General features: G+C 36.5%; 2 protein-coding genes across 3 annotated transcripts; one reads left to right on the top strand and one right to left on the bottom strand.

Annotated features, from left to right (window-relative positions):
• Positions 1–184: 184 nt before the first annotated feature.
• LOC100260077 (uncharacterized) lies at positions 185–12,937 on the bottom strand. 2 transcript variants are annotated; one of them, XM_003633697.4, is made up of 9 exons: positions 12,619–12,937; positions 11,766–12,008; positions 8,057–8,252; positions 5,565–5,735; positions 5,362–5,478; positions 3,295–3,492; positions 3,156–3,215; positions 2,972–3,070; positions 185–510 (listed from the first exon to the last, which is right to left on the bottom strand). In XM_003633697.4, exons 2-9 carry the CDS (start codon positions 11,945–11,947, stop codon positions 418–420), a joined length of 1,116 nt encoding a protein of 371 aa, XP_003633745.1. In that variant the 5' UTR covers positions 11,948–12,008; positions 12,619–12,937; the 3' UTR covers positions 185–417. The 2 variants fall into 2 exon arrangements, with proteins under 2 accessions (XP_003633745.1, XP_010660526.1); XM_010662224.3 differs by having other exon boundaries at positions 11,766–11,980; positions 12,619–12,935.
• An 825-nt stretch (positions 12,938–13,762) lies between these two features.
• Positions 13,763–18,115, top strand: LOC100249724 (probable inactive ATP-dependent zinc metalloprotease FTSHI 3, chloroplastic). The gene is made up of 4 exons (XM_002279028.5): positions 13,763–15,119; positions 16,446–16,769; positions 17,227–17,527; positions 17,771–18,115. Exons 1-4 carry the CDS (start codon positions 14,106–14,108, stop codon positions 17,968–17,970), a joined length of 1,839 nt encoding a protein of 612 aa, XP_002279064.2. The 5' UTR covers positions 13,763–14,105; the 3' UTR covers positions 17,971–18,115.
• The last annotated feature ends 4,654 nt before the right edge of the window (positions 18,116–22,769 follow it).

The raw sequence follows: 22,769 nt of genomic DNA, 5'->3' as shown, positions 1-22,769 counted from the left end.
ATAATAATAATAATAATAATAATAATAATAATAATAATAATAATAATAAACAAGGGCTGAAACAGGTGGCTGTATTTTGTTGGATGGTAATAATAAAAAAAGTTGTAGAATATTTGGAACCACTTACCACTCACACTCAGTACAGCACCTACAGCCTCTACACATAATGCATAGAGAAGATGAGTAGATAACAACACTTTCCACCACTTTCACCTTGTCTGATAAAAAGATTTCAGCATACAAAATGGAATTTTGCATGGCACATGATACTTTTAAGCATAAATTCATGGAATTGTTTCTTCGATGTACATTTTCCTCGAGCAATACAGACAAACATGGCAAAAGAATAAAAGAATCAGCATATGGCTCAGACTTCTCGGCTTAAGTCTCTCCGGTTGAGAGGCATCTTTGCTGCAGCTATTTCTGCTTTCCACTAGATTCTCCAGACTGAGCTTGCTTTCCATTTTGCTTCTCATACTCCAACTTCAGCTCCTCTAGTCGCTTAGACACCTAATTTATTAACCAAAACGTATACATATGAATTGTGAATCAAAATCATTAATAAATTACTGATGAGGAATCTTGCTTCCCCTGAAATGAACATCTTATGCACAAAGGAGATATGGCTAGAAGAGATGGAATTGGCATAACAAAGGTAGTTGAGACCAAAGTATATAGATAGTGAAAGGAGAGCCTGAATCTAGGAATGTCAATTATAAGAGGTGTATGAGACTGAATCTAGATGTGCCCTTATAGCAAATGAGGCTATTGACCCTAAGCTAAAGAGTGGTTCTAGTGGAGCAATTTGTAAACTTAACATTGAAAAGACATATGACCATGTTAACTTGGCTTTTTTGCTTGCTATTCTTAAAAAGATAGGGTTTGGTTAGGACTGAATTGGATTGGATTAAATGGTACATATCCACAACAAGATTCTCAATGCTTGTTAAAGGTACTTCATCCGATTTTTTTTTCCCAAAGCTCTAGGGTTTGAGACAAGGGGACCCTCTCTCACTCTGTATTTATTCGTACTGGCCATGGAAGTGTTGATTTGCCTCTTGGATGGGGAGGGCGGTTTTTTGTCGGGTTTTAAAGAGAGGGGGAAGGAAAGTGAGGGTATGAAGGTGTTCCACCTTTTGTTTGCAAACAATACTTTGTTTTTTTGCAAGGATTCTCAAGATCGAATGGTTCATTTGAGTTGGCTTCTCATGTGGTTTGAAACAACCTCAGGCCTGAAAATAAACTAGGCGTGTGATGGAATTGGCATTGGAGTTGGATTGCAAGGTGGGAGAGTTTCCATCTACCTACTTAGGTTTGCCTTTGAGTGCTCCGTTAAGACCTAGTTCAGTTTGGAATGGGGTAGTGGAGAGGTTTTGTAGAAGGTTGTCTATGTTGAAGAGGCAGTATAATTCTGAAGGGGGAAGACTCACGTTGATTCAACGCACTTAATTCAAAATGCCTATCTACTACAACACCTTGTTTGCTATCCCTAGAAAGTGAGGTTGAGACTAGAGAAGATTCAAAGGGACTTTTTATGGGAAAGAGGGGCTTTGAAGAGTAAGCTTCATTTAGTTAAATGAGCTACTGATCACATGGATAGGAGGAAGGTGGGTTTGGTCATTAGAAGTCTATCATCCCTTAATTGGGCCCTTCTTGGTAAGTGAAGTTGGAGATTCACTTTTGAAGGGGATGTTTTTTGTAAACAGGTTATAGAGGGGAAGTATGGGAAGGAAGAAGGGGGTTGGTGTTCTTAGGATGTGAGAGAGGGGTATGAGGTTGGTGTTTGGAAAGCTATTAGGAAGGAATGAGACTTTCCCATTAATACAGTTGCTTTTGAAGTGGGTGAAATGTTTATTCCATAGTAATCTCTTAGCATGGGTGAGGATTTACATAAAGGAAGGCTCGGTGCCTTTGATTGATTTTGTTAATTGGTTAGTGTCTGATTGAGAGAGAGAGAGAGAGAGAGAGAGAGAGAGAGCTGTTTTTTTGTGTTCTCTCTTGAATAGCTTTGCCTTTTTGTGCCCGTTGTACAGGTCTTGTCTACTTTGATGTAATTTTTCTTGCCACATATATACATCTTTTATTGCCTATAAAAAAATTTATAAAATAGTGTGTATAATTTGGTCTAAAGCACCATGGACATTTTTGTACAAGTCAAAATACATGTGTAATTTAGGGACTAGGTGCCTTGGTACTTAAGCTATTCTTTACATGTTCCAGCGGAAAGTAGGTTATGCAGTCTCTAATTTTTTTGCTACACACTTGAGCTCACTTTTCTACCAAGAAGTTATTTGATGTTTATTAGCTGATAAGGACAATTAGTCCATACAAACACGACTCACCCATGATTATCATAAAATGTAAGTAATAATTTGTGTTCGAAATAAATTAACAATTTGCATCAAGAAGATTATCAAGATCTTTTAGTAATATTTTTACACAAGTAAATTCTGAAAGAGTGTGAAAGGACAAGATTCCCATGCAATTTCCAAAAAATGGAAACATACAGCAATCCTTTCAAATGAAAGTAACATCATTCTGGTCAATAGAACATAAACTCTAATATGAATATTCCAACTAAATTTCTCATCAGTTCAGTTGGAACTCAAATATTTGCCCATTTCACCTGATGTAAACATTTTGTGCAACAGAAAATACAAACAGTAGCAATTCCAATAAATTAGTATGTTTGTTTTGCAGTTCAGTGCACATGAGTCAAATTAGTAAAAAATTTGAAAGTGTAATTAGCAAAATTTTCTTTTATAGATGCCAAGTTTTTTGGAAGTGATTCTCATGGTTGAGTCCCATGAAATAATTATTTCTTCGTAAAATGTTCCTAAATTTGAAAAGCAAATGAAACATTCATTGGAAGGAATAAAAGCAACAAATAATTTAGCATTTAAAATCAACTATCAATAACTTTAATGGCGCTAGCACAAGAGAAAAGAGGTAAGAGGAAGAGAGAGAGAACCTTGATTGAGTAGGCCATCGGTAATAGTGTATCTGGATTCATTGCATCCTCAGGGAAGTTACGCAAAGCATGTATGAGTTTCTCGAAAGGTAGTTTTGTCTGATCAGATAAATATATTCATTTAATAAGCATAAAAAGTACTAATTATTTGGATCTAAAGGAAACAAGGACCAGGGATACTCACTAAGTCATCATGGCAATATTTCAGTAGGGCCAGACCAACTTGGAAAACGATTTTAACACCCTGCCCAAGGAATAAAAATGTTCCTAAAACAAAATAATGGTGCCTATTGGAGAATTTAATGAGCTTTTAGACCACTAACCTCATAAAGAAAGACATCCCAAATTCGAAGAGCCAAATGGAATGGGAAAGAGTATGAGAAAACAGTTATGAACCACTGACTTGCATACATGCTAGGGCTTATTACTTCTTGAGTAAAATGTTCTCCCAGCCTTGGCAACTGCTCCCTCACCAAGTTTTCAAACTGAAAAAGGTATTGCTGTACCAGAGGCAAGCCCACCTACTCCACAAGCATGAATAATAATATTTAGAGAACTGGAATGTGTTCTGCTATCATCACAAACAGACAACAAGTTAGAGTTGCTTCACATAATGATGAACTTATGGCCAGTCCAGTGCTTATTCTAAACCTCAGAAAACTTAAAGCACCCACAAAGTCAGGGAAGGAACTCTACTAAGATTGCTGTCAAGGTGGCTTCCAAGAAAAAGTCCTTAACAGCTTAAAGACAAGAAATTTAGAATCTTCATAAATTCTCCCAATTGCAAAGACAACATACTAATGACTTGGAACTAATGTTGCTCACAAAAACCAAGAACTATATATTTGAATTATAAGCATTTAACACACAAAATACAACACTAGCATAAGTTTTCATTATGTAATCAATACAGTAAAATTATAATAAGAATAAGAAAAAGAAAAAATCAGTTTGTATTTATGATAAATATGGTAACCTGCATTTAATGAATCACTCCTGTTGAAGTTTTTATCTTATCACTTTTAAGGATACTAGGGAAGCACGAGGAAAGGTCAAAATAAGACTTATGATCCCAGGAGAAGCATTCTCAAAAGTAAATCATCAAGTTAGGTGACATAGGTTTTGTCTAATCTGACAACTTCAATTTACAGTCCAAGTTTGGGTTTTGAGATGAAATAGACAATATTGGGGGGAATATAATCTAAACTCGATCCAAGTTCTTCATGGTATGATCCTCTCACTAAGGTTGTTGACTAAATTTTCCATTAATGTTGGCAAAAAAAAAAAAACAAAAAAACAAAAAACTTTTGATTTGGGCAGAAGAAGTCAATAGATGTCTATGGGGTATAACAGAGCCTTGCAGGTCCTAGAAAACAGAAAAATAAAACTGCAACAGGGTCTTACTGGTCCATTTCTTATATTGGAACTGCAGTGACGTGGAACATGCAGTCACATTTATTTTCTAATTTTGTTGTACATATGAAATCCCATCCAAAACCAAACAATAAATAAAATGATTCATAATTTTTGGTATATATTATTGAATATCCTATCATCCACCAATCATGCTAAGATATTAACCATAAATCTATACCTACTAGAATATTACGGAAGCAATTGACTTGAAATCCTATCCATTGTTTGGCCTCACTTTGATGAAGTATATAAATGTAATCACCTACCACATTTGTAACTGATCTTCCCATTCAAATTTAATAAACCCCAATCTCAGTTAACTTCTTGTCATCCTAGAATTAAATCCACACAGAGCATGTGCACTCTTTCTATTAATACAAAAATTAGTATCGTGGAATGTAACTGAACACAAGAAGCCAAAGGCCACACTTCCATGCTTAAGGGTTATGATTGGTTAAAGAATTTATAGTAGAGAGGTACAGTGAATAGACATGTCATGGAGATGCACACTACAGCACCTGGACTAGAGAGGTCATATGAAGCTCCATTGTTCCCAAGGAGTGGCATTGGGCTTTCCCAGTAATTGTAGGTGGGGAGGTACAGAAGATCTTCAGACAACAATCCTTCCTTCCACACTCTTCCAAAACACTAAATTCAACTCAACTCACATCAACAAAGCCTTATCCCAGCCATTTGGTTTAAACACATGAGCTGTTTTAACCATTACACTATATTGGGAGTTTTTATCTTTCAGAAACCATAGAAAAATTTTCTCAAAAAAAAAAAATATCTCATGCTATCTAAGCTGACAGGAAGCCTAAGTCATTCTACTATCCAAGCTCTATTAGTTGCCTAACGTTAGTCACTTACATCTGACAAGTTAAGCTTCTCATCTTCTAGAGTGAGATCAAAATTCCTCGAAAGTCAAAAAATAAAGATTACCAAAAATTTTTATCTGAAGAAAGAAAGTTTACCAAATATAATCCTTCCATTGGAGCATGAACAGCTCCTTTAAGTAATGCAACCATCAACCAGAATGCATCTTCTTCACTCATATAAAGAAGCAGTAAGCCAGCTAAAAATCCCATTCCCTGCATTTCAAACGATACCAATCCAATGTCATTCAGTATCCTACAAACAGTAAATAGAAGAGTGATGAGATACATGAGATCCAAACCTGAACATATCCAACATCTCTGTCATACACAGAGTATGCCTTCAAAACATTGTAGAGGGACCTTTGACCAGGTCCATGTCTCTGCTGGAAGAAAACATGTGATGGGAAGGTACGAGAAATATCTCGAATTATATCCAATTCTGAAGCAGATGTCTCGTATATTACCAGTTGCTGGACAAGTACATTTTTCATCAGCACAATAAGAATATGAAGAGAATCTATCTGAAAGGAACTCCCAAATATCAAAGGATCATCAGAAATCTACGAAAAATATCAGTTTTCATCATACAAGTTAACCAGTATTGTAGTCCACCTGTATCATCAATTCAAGCTACACCCAACATTTTTTTGATAAGCAAAGAGAAGATATATATCAATAAGAAGAGCTATACACCAAGGCACACAGGTTGTATATAAAAGATAATAAAAGGCATGGCCAGGAAGAGGAAAAAAACAAAAAATTGCTCTCTCCCTCATCTAGATCCCACCTAATCTACAAAATCAATTAAAGGCATTGATCCTTTTGCTATGTACATCCTAACCCATGTCAACAAACTTTTAACAAAAGAACTCTTCAATAGCCAATTGCTCCTCATTTTCAAAGACTTTTCAGTTACTTTCCTTCCACAAAGTCCAAAAAATACACAAAGGGGCAGCTCCCCAAACCTTCTACTGCATGAAGGCGCCATGCCAATCTACGAGTGTCCCCTAACTGAAAGAGGATGGACCCAAATGACTCCAAATAAAGAAAATTGCAAGTGCCATAACTCCCTAGCTTTAACGCAATGAAGAAGGATGTGATCAATACATTCCACCCCACTTTTAGAAGGGTAACATTTGTCTGTCAAAGGCCATCCTCTCCTTTGAAGTTGATGTAAAGTTAATGCCTTTCTCCAACAAGCTCCCCAAGCAAAAAAATTCACTTTAGACAAATGCCCTCTAGGAAAGGAATGAGCACCTCAACTTCAGCATAAAATAAAGATATTTGACCAGAATGAAATCATTCCTTGAACCCATCCACACCATCCTGTCCTTCTCTCCCCTCTTCACAATTTCCCCTTGCAACCTGAAGAAAAAAGACTCCACACTTTCCATCTCCCACTTGTTCAGTTGTCTAGCAAAACACAGATTCTAACGTTCTTCCTCTCCTTGCTCTTCCCATACATCTGCTTCCTAGGCCTCTTTAGCCAAAGAAAAGGCATACAAAGTGGGAAACACATGCATAAGGGTTCCTCCCTACGCCAACTAGACTGCCACAACTCAACAATCAAAAGAAAGTAGGGGCTTTTGGACTTCAACCAAAGAAAGAAAATAAATAAACAGGCACTAAGACTAGAACTCTCAATGATGGAAGCATACTGGCAACTTCAGTTATTGGTTGTCACATAACCAAAACTCTGAACTAATGATTTTTTAATACACTTGAGGGGCATTTAAGTCATTTGATTGCATAATAAGTAAAGAATCACAAAAGTAGACTCAATACCTCTACTTCATTTAGTTCCTTTGGCTTATTGTCATTATCCAATACAAATATCAGTTAATAAGAGAATGAAACTTGCATGTTAGAGGTCAATCATCTAGTTTGAATACCCATATTTATCTTCTAAATTGAGCCACCACTGTTGGTGGAGGTGTTAAAAGTTCAGACATGAAGTTAGTTCTTACATTAGCTACGCAGTAAAATATTTCATTAAAACCACCAGAAGCATCAAATTCATTAATCAACAGGAAGCTCAAACTGATTAACTTGAAGCCTATGTCAGATATTTATAATACAGGCAACTTCATCAAACTTGTAAGCTAGTAATAAGGAACCAGAATGGGAACGATACTGCCAACTAGTTATCCAGTCTGCCCCTTCTTTGCCATTATATATGACCAAGGAGAAGAGTTCAGCAAATATATCATATGATAGAACAAGAATTAGCAAGATTAAGTTCCACTTGGCTCTCAAGTACAGTTTAGATTTGGCATGACATCCAACTGGCTGACCAGTAAATGCTTGGATCCTAACCTATGCCTTAAGCTTCAGGTACTTCCAAGAGCAATGGCTTTGCCTTAAAAGCTAATTTATAGTGACAACAACAGTTCCAGCACATTAACAAAGAGGTAAGAGTCTATTTCATGTACAAAGAAAAACAAAACAAAAACATGCCAAAGTAGTATTCATATGCATCAAATCAATCAATAACAATAACTGAAATTCGAATTGAAACAAAAGCTTACTACTTATAGCATGAGGCCGAGAGGCCGAGCTTCTGTATCATAGACTCATAATCAGTTTACATCTCCTCCTATATGTGTGTGTGTGTGTGTGTGTTGAGAGAGAGAGAGAAAGGTGGGTGGAAATAGATCTTTCTTCATGGAACTTGCATTCAAACTTGTAACCAATGAAGATAAATAAAGCAATAAATATAGCATATAAAAAAAATCTAGAAAAATCTAACCAAGGTTACCTTTTGAAATGAGAAAATAAGAAAAAGGTATACCTCATAAACTCCAGGGTTCATCAGCAAGAGGTCACGACTTCCTGAGATCAACTGCCAAACAAGTCCCCTTAAACAATCAGGAATTCCTTTTCTTATACGTCTTTTAACCACATTAGGTTTCCTCCTAACGTAATGCTTCCAATCACTCCCTCCAATTCCAATCATTTTCCTCCATTTTCTAACCCGTCTTTCCTCCCTGAAAAAGGACCTTATGTCTTGTAGTAAAATATCCGGTAATGCTTATAGCAAGAGAAAAACATACACAAACACAGCCAAAAAAACTCCATTTTGCAAAACCAAACACCCCTCAAAGTATTTTCATTGGCATCCATACCTGCGCATACACATATAATACACACAACTGTACACATAGACAATCACAGAAAATCACTACTTGAGAAAACAGATACTGCTTAAATTACAAGCCTTCCATATTAAAAATAAAGAGAATGACAGGAAAGATCATTTTGGAGCACAACAAATATTTAATTCCAAACCATGACCTATTAAATCTCATAGTTCTGCATTGAAGCAATGGAAAAACAGATTGTCTCAAGAAAGCTAGAGACTAATTATCTCACTTGGCTCCAATTTTTCGTACACCAAAAGAGAGACTAAAAAGAAAATGCTTACAGAGAACGTGTGAACATATTTATTAGTTCGTACTATATTATTTACCATTCTTTTTCCTTATGGTAAATGAAACTTCAGGCAGAAAAACAATGGGAACCAATAGAGAACAGAAGAGTCTAAATTGGTTAAGAGAGCCAATGTCCCACTGCAACCAGCTTATTTGTGACACAACATATAATTATCAATTATTTACATGGAGCCCTGACCAAAAAAGAAAACGAAAGAGCTAGTAATCAATTTCCTATAATTCGTTTTATTGATAATTGGCTCATTCACAATGAAGTTATTTGATTCAAGTTCAAATGCTATGAGGACAAGTTGAAAACAAAAAGGAACCTGAGACAAGGCAGTGAGATAGACATTATAGCCTTTGATTTAATAGATGAAATGGCCATCCGAATGGAAAGAGTTGATCTATAACCAACTCCAAATAGTTAAGATTTTAGTAACTTTTATTGCTATAATTTGATATGAGGTATATGCACATTATGGGGTTATTGTCCTCATAGATCCATGTTGTGTTATTTTTAAAAAGCCCACTTAAAAGACGTGGCAAGACATTTATAATAAAGCATGATAAAGATCCAAAAATGATGGAATAAAGCATACACTAAACAGGTTACCAAAGCTAATTGAAGACTAATAGTGACCAGCCCAATAAAAGAGGCCATGCAATGTTTTCACAGAGGGTGCTTATATGGCCATTGCCAAATATAAGTTCAATGTTGTACGTATTTCCGGAAGCCATCAAGAGCAAGAATAGATGTTTAAAACTATGTTGAGTTTGAAGAAGCTTAGCAAACATCTAATTGTCCAATTCCTGAGGAACTACAGGCCTTCAATTTTATGGGGTTGATGAAATCGTTCCCAATTTAAGTAATCACAAGGCTGAACTGTGTAAATAATATAAAAAATTTCAACTAGAAGTAATCCAAGCACAAATGGTAATTTTTTTTTCAATTTTTACTCACAATGACTTGTGGTAGTTTTTGTTGAAACATGAAAGTTTAAAGATCTTGTTCAAGGAACAACTAGAGGGGGGTGAAAATAGATGCTTGAAACTTTTTAGGCCAAAAATTAATTATTTTTAGTTATTTAACTTTCTCCTTTGATATAAAGAAGAGGAAAGAATAATCAAAGCACAAGGCACAAAGAATTCTTTCATGGAAAACCACCAAAACAATCTCCTAGAGACTACACGGATGTAAAAACCATGGAGTCAGAGACCTCTAATTACAAATCAACTATTCAAAAGAATAGTACACAAATTTATCTAGAAAAAGCTATCCCTAGGTCTTACTCCCCAACATTTACACTAAACCTCACATCCACAACATGGTACCACGTCCGCTCCCAGTGGATCTTACCTTAGCACCTGAGGGGATGTAGATTTCCTTCTCAACCCAACGAATGCAAAGACAAATGTTTTTAAGAGTTTGGATACGGGAGGACAAATTAGATTTTTAGGCAAATTAAGTTTTTCCAAAAAGTGCATCAAAAACTCAACCATTTTTAGCATGGTATTTATAGGATACAAATAATTAGTGGACTTAGACTCGAATTTCCAAAAAAAAAAAATTATTAAAATATGGAAATAATGAAATTGTGGAGATTGATATCTTTGTTGTGAATACTTAAGTGCCCTTAAAGCGCTTGAGTACTCTCCTTAGCTCTTGAGCACTTAAGGAGTTTTTAAAACATTTTTGCACAAGTTAAAAACTTTCAATCCACTATAAGCCTTAAATAAATCATTCCCGCTATACTTATCATGTCATTCCAGTTGATTGCTCAACAACCTTGAGTCTTCAATGGAGACTACGACACAATCAAGAAAAGTCCAAGGACAGAATGTTTGCAACAACATTTTCAACTTTAAAATACATAGCATAATGTACCAACAAAACATCCTGCAACAACTAAGACCTCTACATGACCCTTTAGCTGGTGCTTAACCTCAAAAGATTTATGCTTCAGATCCTGAATGATGAAAGAACATCTAAGATATCTCTCTTTGTCTATCAAAAAAAAAAAAAAAAGAACATCTAAGATATCAAGACCAAACAGGTCCACTAGTCAACTTGGTTCACTAGCATGGAGTTTGAGTATTTAAATTAACCCTTTCTTTTCCTTTCTTTCTTATGTTGTATATTAGTTTTTATACAATATATATGGATCCTAGTTTTTTGAAATAAACTTATGGTAATCATGCAACTTTTTTTTAGTATAAAGAGCTAGGATTATAAGGCTTTAAGAGTGATAGAGGAAAGAGACTGTGGGGGTAACTGTAACCCTAGGATAACAACTCTTTAAGGAAGCAAGCATGTAAACATTTTATTCTAACCTAATCACAAAATTCAGAATTTGGTCTTTTACACCCAAAAATTCAATCTATTGTAACCTAGCTTCAATTATATCAAAATCCCTCAACTATTTTCTGTTATTAATTGCTGGAAATTTGTTTGAAAGTGTATATTACACTTATTGCAGCAGATGGACAGCAGATCTGATTTCATTTGCTGCATTGCTAAGTTTCTATACATAACATACTTGATCAAGTAAGTTTAACCCAAGTTTTTGTAGCAATAATACAAGAATAATATTCTATCCACTGATATAACTATCTACCAATTAAATGCCTAATTCATTCTTCAAAATTAGATGAAAAATATAACATCTAAACCTCAAGCAGAAATCACCAACAGAGAAAATAGACATAAAGACGTAGATTGAGCTTTGACAAAAAGAAAATTCTCTACTATGCCTGGTAATGATGAAATCTAGAAACATGATCACAAAATAACGAAGTTTTCATAATCATAAAATATTAAAAATATAAAAGTGGTTAGGATCAGATCTGATTATTAAAGGTACAAACTGGATTCACTTTGCATAAAATTTTAATCAAGTAATCCTTTTAACAGCATTAGAATGAAAGCAAGTAAACGAAAAAATCTACTGAACATAAGCACATGCAGTGTGCAATTCAGAATACATCACACTACAGGAAGCTTCTTGGATAATGCTCATTCAAGCTGCAATGTTCAATTGACCAAAAAAGCAATGAAAGAAAGCATACCGCTCATGGTCATTTGCTGTCCTACTCTTGCTTAACCCTTCAGGAGATGTATTAAATTCTTGCTTTATAAATCCAAATCTGTCCAGTGGTTTAGGAGATGGAATTGGTCCTGGTTCATAGTCGTCTATTCTTTTCCTTTCCATCCCACTGTCTCCAACAAGCTTCTGCAACCCAAAACTCATATGACATGACACAGTTTTCCTCGATGTCTCCCCCTATCAACCAGTTCAACCATCACATAACCTAAAGGAATAACACCCAATGAAATTTCGGAAAAAAGCTTAATTAGTCAAAAAACAATTTCCCAATGATGAAGGTAGTGAATTGCATAACTGATCCAATCAAGTTGCGACAACTTCTATGAGTCAATGAATTGAAAAACAGAGAAATGCTGTAGCTGTTAAAAGTAATAATAAATACAATAACAAATTCATGAATCCCATTGACCACAAAGGAAGTAAAATCCAGGAAACAAAAGACAAGCTAAGGAGAATATTACAAAGGCCGCGAAGGAACATGCTGTGTTTATGCTACAACAAGACAACACAATGGATATCCTTCACAGGAGAACCCATATGAAGCATAATTCCAAACTAATCATTGCCATGTAATCCAAAACCCCAACTAGGTCACGCGATGAGAAGGGAAATTTTTACTGGACAGGACAAAAGGGGAACGGTATAACTACTCACAATATCTGCAATCCGAAACAAAGAAGACGGCATCTAGAATTTGGCAGTGAAACATGAAAATGTTGGAGAAAAAGGTTCATAACCCATGAATTTTTTTCAAAAAATATCAAAGGGGCTGATTCTATAATTATGCATTAGCCAAGGAATTGAGAAAAACCAACCTGGTTCAGAAGAATTTGGGTCTGAAACTGAAGGTTTTTCTCTTCTTTTCTGATTTATATATATAAATATAAACACCGGAAGAAGAAGAGGATGTGGGCTCTTCTCCAAAACGAACTATGCCTGTGTACCGTACTAGAAGCGCATGATGGCTTGAAGTTCAGTGATGATCGAGATTTTCTAGAGAAAATGAAGGAATTGTGAAAGCGCTTTGGGCCTGCTGGCGGAGCAGTGCGTGTACGCGAACGGGCAGATAAAACGGCGACGTTTCATAGTATTTGGGAACAGATCAATGGAGTCAATTCACAAATTGACAAAACGGTTCCTTGATGGTGAGGACCACAAGCTACTCTAATTCAGTCTTCGGACCCCGGTCAAGGCTAGTCATTTTCGGCCCATTTGCATAGGCCCATTTTCAAGAAAGCCCAGTTGCAGCAGCCACTCCAGTGATTGATACGTTACTCTTACAAATTTAATTTTTCAGCTTCATAATTAAAGAATAAAAATTTTAATTACACATAATGGTTTGCACCAATAATTATTACTTTGTAACATTTTTTTCCTACATGCTACTCCATCCTTATCAAGCACATATCATCCTTTGGCATGCTTGAAGATGTTGGCCCTAAACAATCTTGCCCTCTTTCTAAATATGATCAAGAAGTAGGTTCGTGAACCATGTTCAGAGAGAGGTTTGATGGAGCAGAGACGGATGTTGAAGATTGGATAGAATTTCCATCAAGTTTGATCTTACTCTCTTCAATAAGGTCTTGAACAAAAGGTCTAAGAGCTATGCATTGGTTAGTGTCATGTCCAATATAATAATGAAATTTATAATATTAGATCTAATTTGAGATAACTTTCTATTTTTGACTTTAACTATCAAAATATTTGTCCATATATTTATAAAATTGAAGTATTGATATTTTCATAATTACCATATTTTTATTTTATTTTTATCTTATTATTTTTTAAAATTTTTACTTTAACTTCATAACAAGAAGTATTTTTAAAAATTATTTTCAAAAAGATCCATTTTTGGGTTTTGGCCGAAGCTTCGCGTCCAAGGTCGAGTTCACAAAGGTCTAAAAGTAGAAAGGCGTGACCATTTGTTGGTAAGGAAAAGATATTTTCCAAAGCTGTTGGGGCCAAAACTGGAAAATACGAAAAGCGCCCACCTTAATAAGATTTTTCTGCAATTACATCCTTGGGGGTGTGAGGCATCCATATCCATGGGCTTAATTTGTGGATATGAGCCCTGAGAAGCGGACCAAAAATCTTCCGCAAATTAAAACCTTACCGTCCTCGTCTTCATCTGCACACCAACTGCAGAAACCAGGTACTTTCTTTATAGTTCATCAACATCTGTTCAATTTCATGGCTCTAAATCGCAGTTCTGTTGGTTGTTATTGACGAAAAACAACCATTGCGGTAAGGTATTTGGTGGGTTGTAATAGATTTCATGGACTATTCATTATAGTTCTTCAAAATGGCTTCCTTTTCCGTTGGTTCCAATGATGGGTTTTTGATTACTCAAAAGAACAATCCTTTGGGGAGATATAGAAATCTATGTTGTTCGTTCTCTGTCCCATGCTGTAGTTCAATTTCTTTTCCTGCACTGGGGATCCGTAACTATTGTAAATCTCAGCATGGGTTGTTGTGTAACAATAGGATAAGGTTACTCACCATTGAAAACTGTGGAAATAAGCATGCCCCTTTGGGAAAAAGAGAGAATAGGGATTTACATAAGCGGTTTTGGTTAAGATTGCGACCCAGGCTGCGGTTGTTATCTAGTAGACTGAAAAGGGATTCCATTCGATCAATGGTAAATGAATTTGGAGCATTCTTGCGTAAGCATCTAAAAAGAGTGACTCTTACAACTGCAATTTCTGTTGCACTGGGGCTGTTCTATTTGTTCCTTAAACTGACAACATTGCCATCTCCGAAGATTGTTCCATATTCGGATTTAGTAACAAGCCTCCAGAGTGGGGTAGTGACGAATGTTCTATTTGAGGAGGGATCTCGTCGCATATACTATAACATGGACCCTCAACGTCTAAAAAATACTCAAACATTTGAAGAAATAGTGCCTGTGGATGTTCCAAATGGGAATTTGGATGATGGAGTTTCCAGCCAAAATGTTGCAAGAACCCACCAAGGAATGGGTGTAAGTGCGTTGAGGAAGTTCTCAAGAAACCGAGCTTCTACCCCTGAGTGGCAGTACTCCACAAGAAAGATAGACCATGATGAGAACTTTCTGCTTAGTTTGATGAGAGAAAAGGGAACTGCATACAGCTCGGCACCCCAATCGGTGTTAATGTCAATGAGGAGTATTTTGATTACTATTTTATCTTTGTGGATTCCTTTAACTCCTCTGATGTGGCTTCTTTACCGACAACTTTCTGCTGCTAATAGTCCTGCAAAAAAACGGCGACCTAGTAGTCAGATTGTCAGTTTTGATGATGTTGAGGGTGTAGACGCTGCTAAGGTGGAGCTTATGGAGGTAAGTTACTTGCTTTGTTGACAGTTGCTTTGAATATTTTGTTTACTTTGTTTACCTTGTTGACATGTTGCCGCATAATATTAGGTTTCTCTTGAAAAGGATTCAGAACTAGGAAACAAATTGTTTGGATGAAAGTTCCATTTCAATTATAGCACTCTAATTGTGTGTTATAGAATTTTAATGTTATGGTTTGCTTAATTGAAGTATTTTTTGTTTGATTAGTGATAAGTGGATTTAAAAAAGAATGCTGAGCAAGTTTTCACCCATACACAAAGAAGGTATAGAAGCAACAGCGAAGAGGAAAAGGAAATTTGATCAATCAAAATATGTCTAAATAATGCACCCTAAGAAGTGAAAGGGACTTTGGAAATACATAAATAGCGTTGCCTTTCATTAAATTCAACTGCCTTGGAACAAACAATAACAAACAAATATTACTTGTTCAGTAATAGTACTTCAATCATTTGTAGTTCCACTTGTACAGGCAAGATCACGTTGGGCTTGCATCTCAAATGCCATCACAATGCATTATAGACAAATTCACAGAACCATTAACACACAGATCCTTCAAATTTTCTCTACTTCTAGTCTTCTACCGAGGTTCTACACCTAAATATCAAGCACAATATGACCATGCCATCTAAATGATATGATGCGCATGTGGATCCTGTTCTATACGTATGTGTTCATTACTTGATAAAGGCTATGGTTTACAAATTAGATAAGATTGCTAAGAGGACCATAATGCTGTTAGGTGTAGATAATACTAATTCTTAGTTGACCCAGAAGTTGCACAAGGCACATTAGTTTGAGTCATACAGAATATAGTCATCCTAAAGATTTGGTTGAGACGCATAAGTTGAGTTAAAGAAGGGCCATCTTTGCTTAAAGATTCTAGGGTTATTATCAAATAAAGAAATTCCATTGGTCTTCGAGCATTTAAACTGAAATAGCTGATTTTTGTCACTTTGGGACTTAACCATACGGTAATTGTATGCAAAAAGTAGTTGAATATTCTGATAACCCAATTGCCTGCCTAGAATTGAAGTGCATTGCTCAGAGTTTTAAAACACCTACTTCATGACTGTTCTTAGTTTGAGTTTATTTGTTTTATAGTTTTCATTGGACATATAATTGCTGTTGTTTTCTAAACATTTTCACCATTATATTGTGCAACATAGGTTTTGCATGAGCATGCTTTAGCTTTAGATCCCTGGCAATTATTGTTTGCTTGTCTCATTTGTCATGGTTGCAAACTAAATTGATTTAACCTCCTTTTCCTTTTTATAGGTCTAGATTTTTACTGATGTACTTCATTATTTGTAGATAGTTTCATGCCTGCAAGGAGCCAGTGATTACAACAAACTAGGAGCAAAGTTACCTAGAGGTGTGCTGCTTGTGGGTCCTCCAGGAACAGGGAAGACATTACTAGCTCGTGCAGTGGCTGGAGAAGCAGGGGTACCGTTTTTCAGTGTTTCTGCCAGTGAATTTGTGGAATTGTTTGTTGGAAGAGGGGCAGCTCGTGTTAGAGACCTTTTTAATGTGGCAAGGAAATGTGCACCATCAATCATATTCATTGATGAACTTGATGCTGTAGGAGGAAAGCGTGGAAGAAGCTTCAATGATGAACGTGACCAAACACTAAACCAGGCAATCTCTTATTTTATTTAGTTCCATCTCTTACAGTGTTCCCATTGATCATATATAATTTTATAATATTCTGAATAAATTGCTAGCTTCAAGGGACCTTTTTTACATCAATTGTGCACAATCTTATTCCATGAAGCATAATTTAATTTCTTCACAAATATTTTGGAATGACTTTGAAATTCCTGAATTATACTAAGCAACTTTGGAATGACAACACATTTTTTCTTTAGGAACTTCTTCTTCAGCTCAAATTAATCTTGACTTTTATTGATTTTTCGTGAATCTGCTGCTGTTCTTATAGCCTTGACTTGATTGCTTTCCAGAATATCTTTACCTAATTCATTTCTGGACTTTGATTAGTTCCAATGAATTTCTAACTTGATTGAGTTGGTTATAGTGTTCTCCAGTGTAAGTTCATGCCTGACGGTGATTGTCCAAACTGTTTTTGCCTTTGTAGTTACTGACTGAAATGGATGGATTTGAGTCGGACATGAAGGTAATTGTTATTGCAGCAACTAACCGGCCAGAAGCTTTAGATGCAGCTCTCTGTCGGCCTGGTCGCTTCTCAAGGAAAGTACTTGTTGGGGAACCAGATGAAGAAGGGAGAAGGAAGATCTTGGCTATACATTTGAGAGAAGTTCCTCTGGAAGAAGACACACGTCTTATCTGCAACCTAGTTGCTTCTCTCACCCAAGGTTTTGTAGGTGCTGACCTTGCAAACATTGTCAATGAAGCTGCTTTACTTGCTGGTCGCAGAGGTGAGGTTGAAAAATGCTATATGATCATATTGTTGGTTAATTTATTTGTCTTCAGTTGCATAATGCCATTTGGCAGATGGTAGCCTAAGGATTACCTCAAATGTTATCATCATATACATCAAGTTTCATTAGTATCTTCATGAGTATCTTTGTTGCTGCCTTAACTCGTAAAATGCATTACACTCTCTTTCCTCTTGGTTCCTTGAAAAATTGTAAATAAAAATCTTGTTTTAAAATGCACAGGTGGTGAATCCGTGACAAGGGAAGATATAATGGAAGCTATAGAAAGAGCAAGGTTTGGGATCAACGATAAGCAGTCAAATCCTAGTACAATAAGCAGGGAGCTCAGGAAACTGTTCCCATGGATGCCATCTCTAATGGGTAGTCAGGACTCAAGACAGTATGCCCTGCAAGGGCCCCTAGGCTATCAAACTCTGAGCTGAGGAATATGTTTACTGTCTCACTGCTTTTACTATAATTTATGTACTGCACAATTCTTGGTCTGGAAGAAATTTTGATTTATATTGATAATTTTATTCTCAAAAGATTATTAGATGAAATAGATGAAAATGGTTTACTGTTGTTCCATGTATCAGTGCTGAAATTAACATCCAGATGATATGCTATAATTTTGATCCACATACTCAGCAATCTTGAAAGGTTGTTTGCACTTATTTTTGTTGATAGGCATATAAATGGATGAGAATAACTGTTCCCAACCATGGGGCAATAAGATCATCCTAGTTTTAGTAATTGAATTAATGATTAGGTGTCGCTAATATGATATTGCAGAAGTGGGTTTCTCATGGTGTTGTGCCTAACTAGTGCATGATGGAATATAATGTGTGATATCATGGCTCTGGACTTCTATTAATAGTGACCATAGCATGGCTATACCAATTTTTTAAATGATAATGAGCTAGGCCTGTGATTTCTACTGGTGAATGATGCTTATAAAACATTGGCCTTGTGTACTTCCCATAAAAAAGCCTGAATTCTATTACTTATTATTATTTTAAGTAGAGTAATAATCTTTGAATCTTATTTTATTTTTCTTTTCTGTGGCATGTTATTTTTTCTTTGAATCTTATTTTATTTTTCCTTTCCTTTTCATTTTTTTTTTGTCTTGTTTTCCCTAAATCAAAATATAAGATGTTCAGATTAAGAATTATTACAAGTAGAGAACTAGTTACTTGTTATGCAATCTCTTTCCTCTAAATGTAACACACACAATTATGAAAGTTAAAAATCAACTCAAAAGCTAACACATCTTAGCCAAATTTTATTATAATGTGATACTCTCTTTCATGTGAATATTGTTTGCTTTAGACCTAGAGGAGGCTTTAAAACACGTATACATAATTAAGAGTTCTACGTGGACATTTTTTACTTTGAACCCACTTGCAATTTTAAAATACATTTATACAATTAAAACGAACCTATTATATATAAAGCTTCAAGAACTTCTCGCCTTAGAAGGTGTCCCCCACCCCCCCGACGACAAAAGTCGGGATTGAGAATGAGCTTTGATACCATTTGTAGCAACCCTCTTCCTCTCATGTATATATTATTTGTTTTGAGCCTACAGTCTTCACAACTTTAAAATGTGTTTACATAGTTAAGAAAAACACATTACATATAAAGTGCCAAATATTTCTCTTCTTATCCACTTTGGGATATTACATTTACTATTAGAGATTGAGCTTTATGCATTTATGATTTGCAGCATAAGTTTATAAGAGTTAGGATATTGGAAGTTAATTTATTGATTTTTGGATTGTGCTACCTCCCACACAAAGATCTTAAATCCTAGAGAAAATCCAAACAAATCCATCCTCAATTTTAAACCGACAAGATAAGGAGTATGCCTCTACTTCCACATCCATGCACTCCATATCTTTGGAATCCTAGAACAACAAAATCCCTAATTTCCTAGCATTAGGAGAAGCCCATTTCAAGCTCCGATCCACCCCCTGGCTTCCAACAATTCCAGTAGTCATAAAACTGATTTTGGTTTCTTGTAGGCAAACTAAATCCAGTTTATATAAGCGCATTATGGATTTGATCACCTTCCTTTTGTACGGATCATGCAGCCCCTGCACATTCCAAGAAAGAGTTTACAACTTCATGTGTCAACCTTTTTGATGGGCCAATTTCTCCAGCAAGGACCAGGCAGCAAGCAAATAGGCAAGCAAACAAGTTGGTTCCTATGCAAGGCAAGGATTGGGCTGTTGAGCTTTAGGACAAGTGACATTGATCAAGAGGCACGCATTTCATGCCACCAATAGGTGGTAGCAGCTAAGAGCTTTGAATCAGTCCAAGGGCAAGTGGCAAAGACTCCATTTGAAGCAAACCACCACTAAGATGCCATGTGGTTGTCTGATTTGTGATAAGTGGGAGTTAGGTTGAGTGCCTATAAATAGTGTACCTAGTAGGTCATTCTCTGCATACATGAAATCACCAATGTGTTGTGGGAGTCTTATTCAGAGTGGTTTGAGTATTCTTGTAGACTCGTTGTAATATACAACTTGGGAGATTACCTTGTAATCATGTTGCCTTGTGTTGCTTTCCTTTGTTGTTTCTTGTGTGTGGGTTAGAGGAGACTGGCTTAGAGGGCTTCTAAGTACCACACATTGCAAAAAATTTGTGGGGAACTTTCATGGGTGTGACAACTTCTCATACCTCCTAGGCCTCTTGACTGCTCTTTTACAGTGAGGCCTATAGCCCTTTCAAAAATCCTGTTTAGCACTCTCATCTGAACCAGGCCTGTTGTTTATGTGACTCAAAGATTTTCCTTTACAAGCCCAACATACCAACTTTACCAACCCATCTGCCACTTAATTGGTTTGACATGCACAACCCCTGGTTCCTTTTGCCTCCCACCAACTCTTTGAGAGACCTAATGTGTGGTTGTTGAGTCCCATCCAGCAGCAGAAGCTCAGAGAAAGCTGCTGGGGCTGATCCAGTCTTGCTGAATGTCTTCTCCAAGTTAGCCACATGTGCTCCTTTTGAGCCGTCCCGCTCCCCCATATGCACCAAGGTGCGTGAATCAGCCTCTTCTTCAACCTTGAGACATCCTTTCTCTTTGTAGAATAGCTTTGAAGGGGTTCTCGCTGCTGCTATTGCCTCAAATGGAGAGAACTACTCTGAATTTTCCCACCATAGAGGAATAGAAAAGGACACAAAGCCCACAACCACCTCTAACTTTGCTAGAACCCTCCTAACATTGTTTTTTACCAGGATTCTTGCCTATGACAAATTCCCATGCATCTTTGTATCTTTATCCACAACTAAAAAAACTGCCACAGGTATCCCCTACTTCCTTGAAAAACTCTCTTCCCTATGGCTGTAACGGCAGCCCTGGAATTCTCACCCAAGATTCATCTCTTCGAAAATCCATCTAGGAGCATCCCACCATGGGAACCCATGTTACCCTCCAATCTAAAGCTAGCATTTTTCCTTTGAACACATGAACACCATTTTCCAATACATAAATAGGAGGCCAGCTGAAACAAAAAAACGGTGAGTCATTTTAATTTTGCCACTTTCACTGTTCCATAGATCTTCCATAGTATGTTAGTCTAATGTTCCACATCTCCCATCTTCGAGATAGAATCATTCATATCACCCCTTATCCCCACAAAGCAACAATTGAGGGCTTGCACTTTGGAGCGAAACTCAAGAGTTTGCTATTTGCATCCACACTATGTCTCCAGTCCTTGTCAGGTTTATCTTCGCAGCATCAGTATCACTAGAACCTCCAGAGACATTAGGAGCCCTCTTAGGTAAACTTGATATTTCCAGTTTGGCGTTAGCTTCGTTTTAGCCATTGCTACCCACTGTACCCAGATCTTTTATCTTCATAGCCACAGCAGCCCAACCCAACAAATCAAAGCTTTCCGGAAATATAACTAGGTATCTTCTGGTGTCCATAGACAAGACTGACACCAACAGGTATCTGCCACCTTCATTCTTTCTAATTTCTGCCTTAGACCAGCTCCCATTGTCCGTTAGCTCGCACTGAAAGCATTTTCCCCCCTTTTCCATCTGCAGCAATAGTCCAACAACTTGACCAGCAAACCTACAATTCTCCTAATTATCTTGATTCATCTTGAATACCCCTTGCCTCTTCCACTTTCTTTACTGTAATCTGCCCCTTTTACAATACTGGAAATTAACTCATGACTTTAAGTCCACATAGATTAGCTTCAATTCAACTCCCGTTAGATGCATGATCACATACTTACAGGGTCACAACATGAGATTCACCACAAAGTGCAACCAGATGTAAATGTTCTCTTAAAGAACATTGGAACAATTTGGTTTTTGCTTTTCAAATCTCATCTATGTCAATCACCAACCCTCTGCCCCCTTCCAAATTTTGGACTCAAATGAACACATTCTAAATTAGAAAGATATGAGTAGAACCTGCCTTGAAGGTGAAATTTTGATCCACCTAATTCTACTCACCCAAGTCGAGTTTTTATCTTGCAGTAATCTCCAAGTTAACCATTAATGGAGAGTTCTCTGAAGTTTGATAATACAAGGACTCTAGTTCTGAATAAAACAATTCTAACTACATCACTTTTGCTGTAAATCAGCTGCTAGATTCCTAAAGAATCTCTGGAACAAGGCCTTGTTCAGAAAATGCTTTCTTTTAATTCTTTGGTTCCCAATAATGCTCTTCTCTGCTAATGAAGAAAACTTGGCACCTGAAATTTATTAATGAACCCAGAACAGAGTGCTTCCTTTTTAAGATAATTACTCGTTGAGCGACGCAGCTTTACTTCTGCCATCATTCTTTTGTCTCATGAGCTTCTTTGGGATGTTGAAAATCTTATCTTCCTATGAAGGCTTGGTCAGATGGGAAGTCCCAAGGAAATGAAATCTTTCTGTTCTGCTGTATAGCACTTGAAGGGATGATTCTGTCCTTTGGGGTGGAATCATTTTTGGATATTTCTGTAATTATACAACCCCACATAAGTTGAACCTATTGCATCTTCTCCTTATAAAGCACCAGAATCAAGAGTAACAAATATCTTAAGTGTCATCACTTATTTGGGTCCTGCACTCAGCTGATTCTTTTCCACATTTTAGTTAATGGTGGTTAAGTTGGAGAACTGCAACCAGTACTCATGCTGAGTTTGCATCCGTGGCTGCACTCAGAGGTTATTCCTTTCCGGTGTAACTGGAATCCTCATTTCTCAGGACAGTGGCTATGGATTCTCTGAAAGGATTTAAA

The sequence above is a fragment of the Vitis vinifera genome, chromosome 14 (assembly GCF_030704535.1).
Source record: "Vitis vinifera cultivar Pinot Noir 40024 chromosome 14, ASM3070453v1".
Lineage (NCBI taxonomy): Eukaryota > Viridiplantae > Streptophyta > Magnoliopsida > Vitales > Vitaceae > Vitis > Vitis vinifera.
The sequence above is the reverse complement of the archived record's forward strand: the minus strand, read 5'-3'. Positions and strand labels throughout refer to the sequence as shown.

What these genes read in the sequence shown, in the direction of transcription:
- LOC100249724 (XM_002279028.5), top strand. Translation starts at nt 14,106, where the DNA reads ATGGCTTCCTTTTCCGTTGGTTCCAATGATGGGTTTTTGATTACTCAA. An exon ending in GTGACCAAACACTAAACCAG is followed by an intron (nt 16,770 to 17,226) that starts GCAATCTCTTAT and finishes TTGCCTTTGTAG; the next exon opens with TTACTGACTGAAATGGATGG. An exon ending in TTTACTTGCTGGTCGCAGAG is followed by an intron (nt 17,528 to 17,770) that starts GTGAGGTTGAAA and finishes TAAAATGCACAG; the next exon opens with GTGGTGAATCCGTGACAAGG.
- LOC100260077 (XM_003633697.4), bottom strand. Translation starts at nt 11,947, where the DNA reads ATGAGTTTTGGGTTGCAGAAGCTTGTTGGAGACAGTGGGATGGAAAGG. An exon ending in GAGATGTTGGATATGTTCAG is followed by an intron (nt 5,479 to 5,564) that starts GTTTGGATCTCA and finishes TTTGAAATGCAG; the next exon opens with GGAATGGGATTTTTAGCTGG. An exon ending in CGATGGCCTACTCAATCAAG is followed by an intron (nt 511 to 2,971) that starts GTTCTCTCTCTC and finishes TTAATAAATTAG; the next exon opens with GTGTCTAAGCGACTAGAGGA.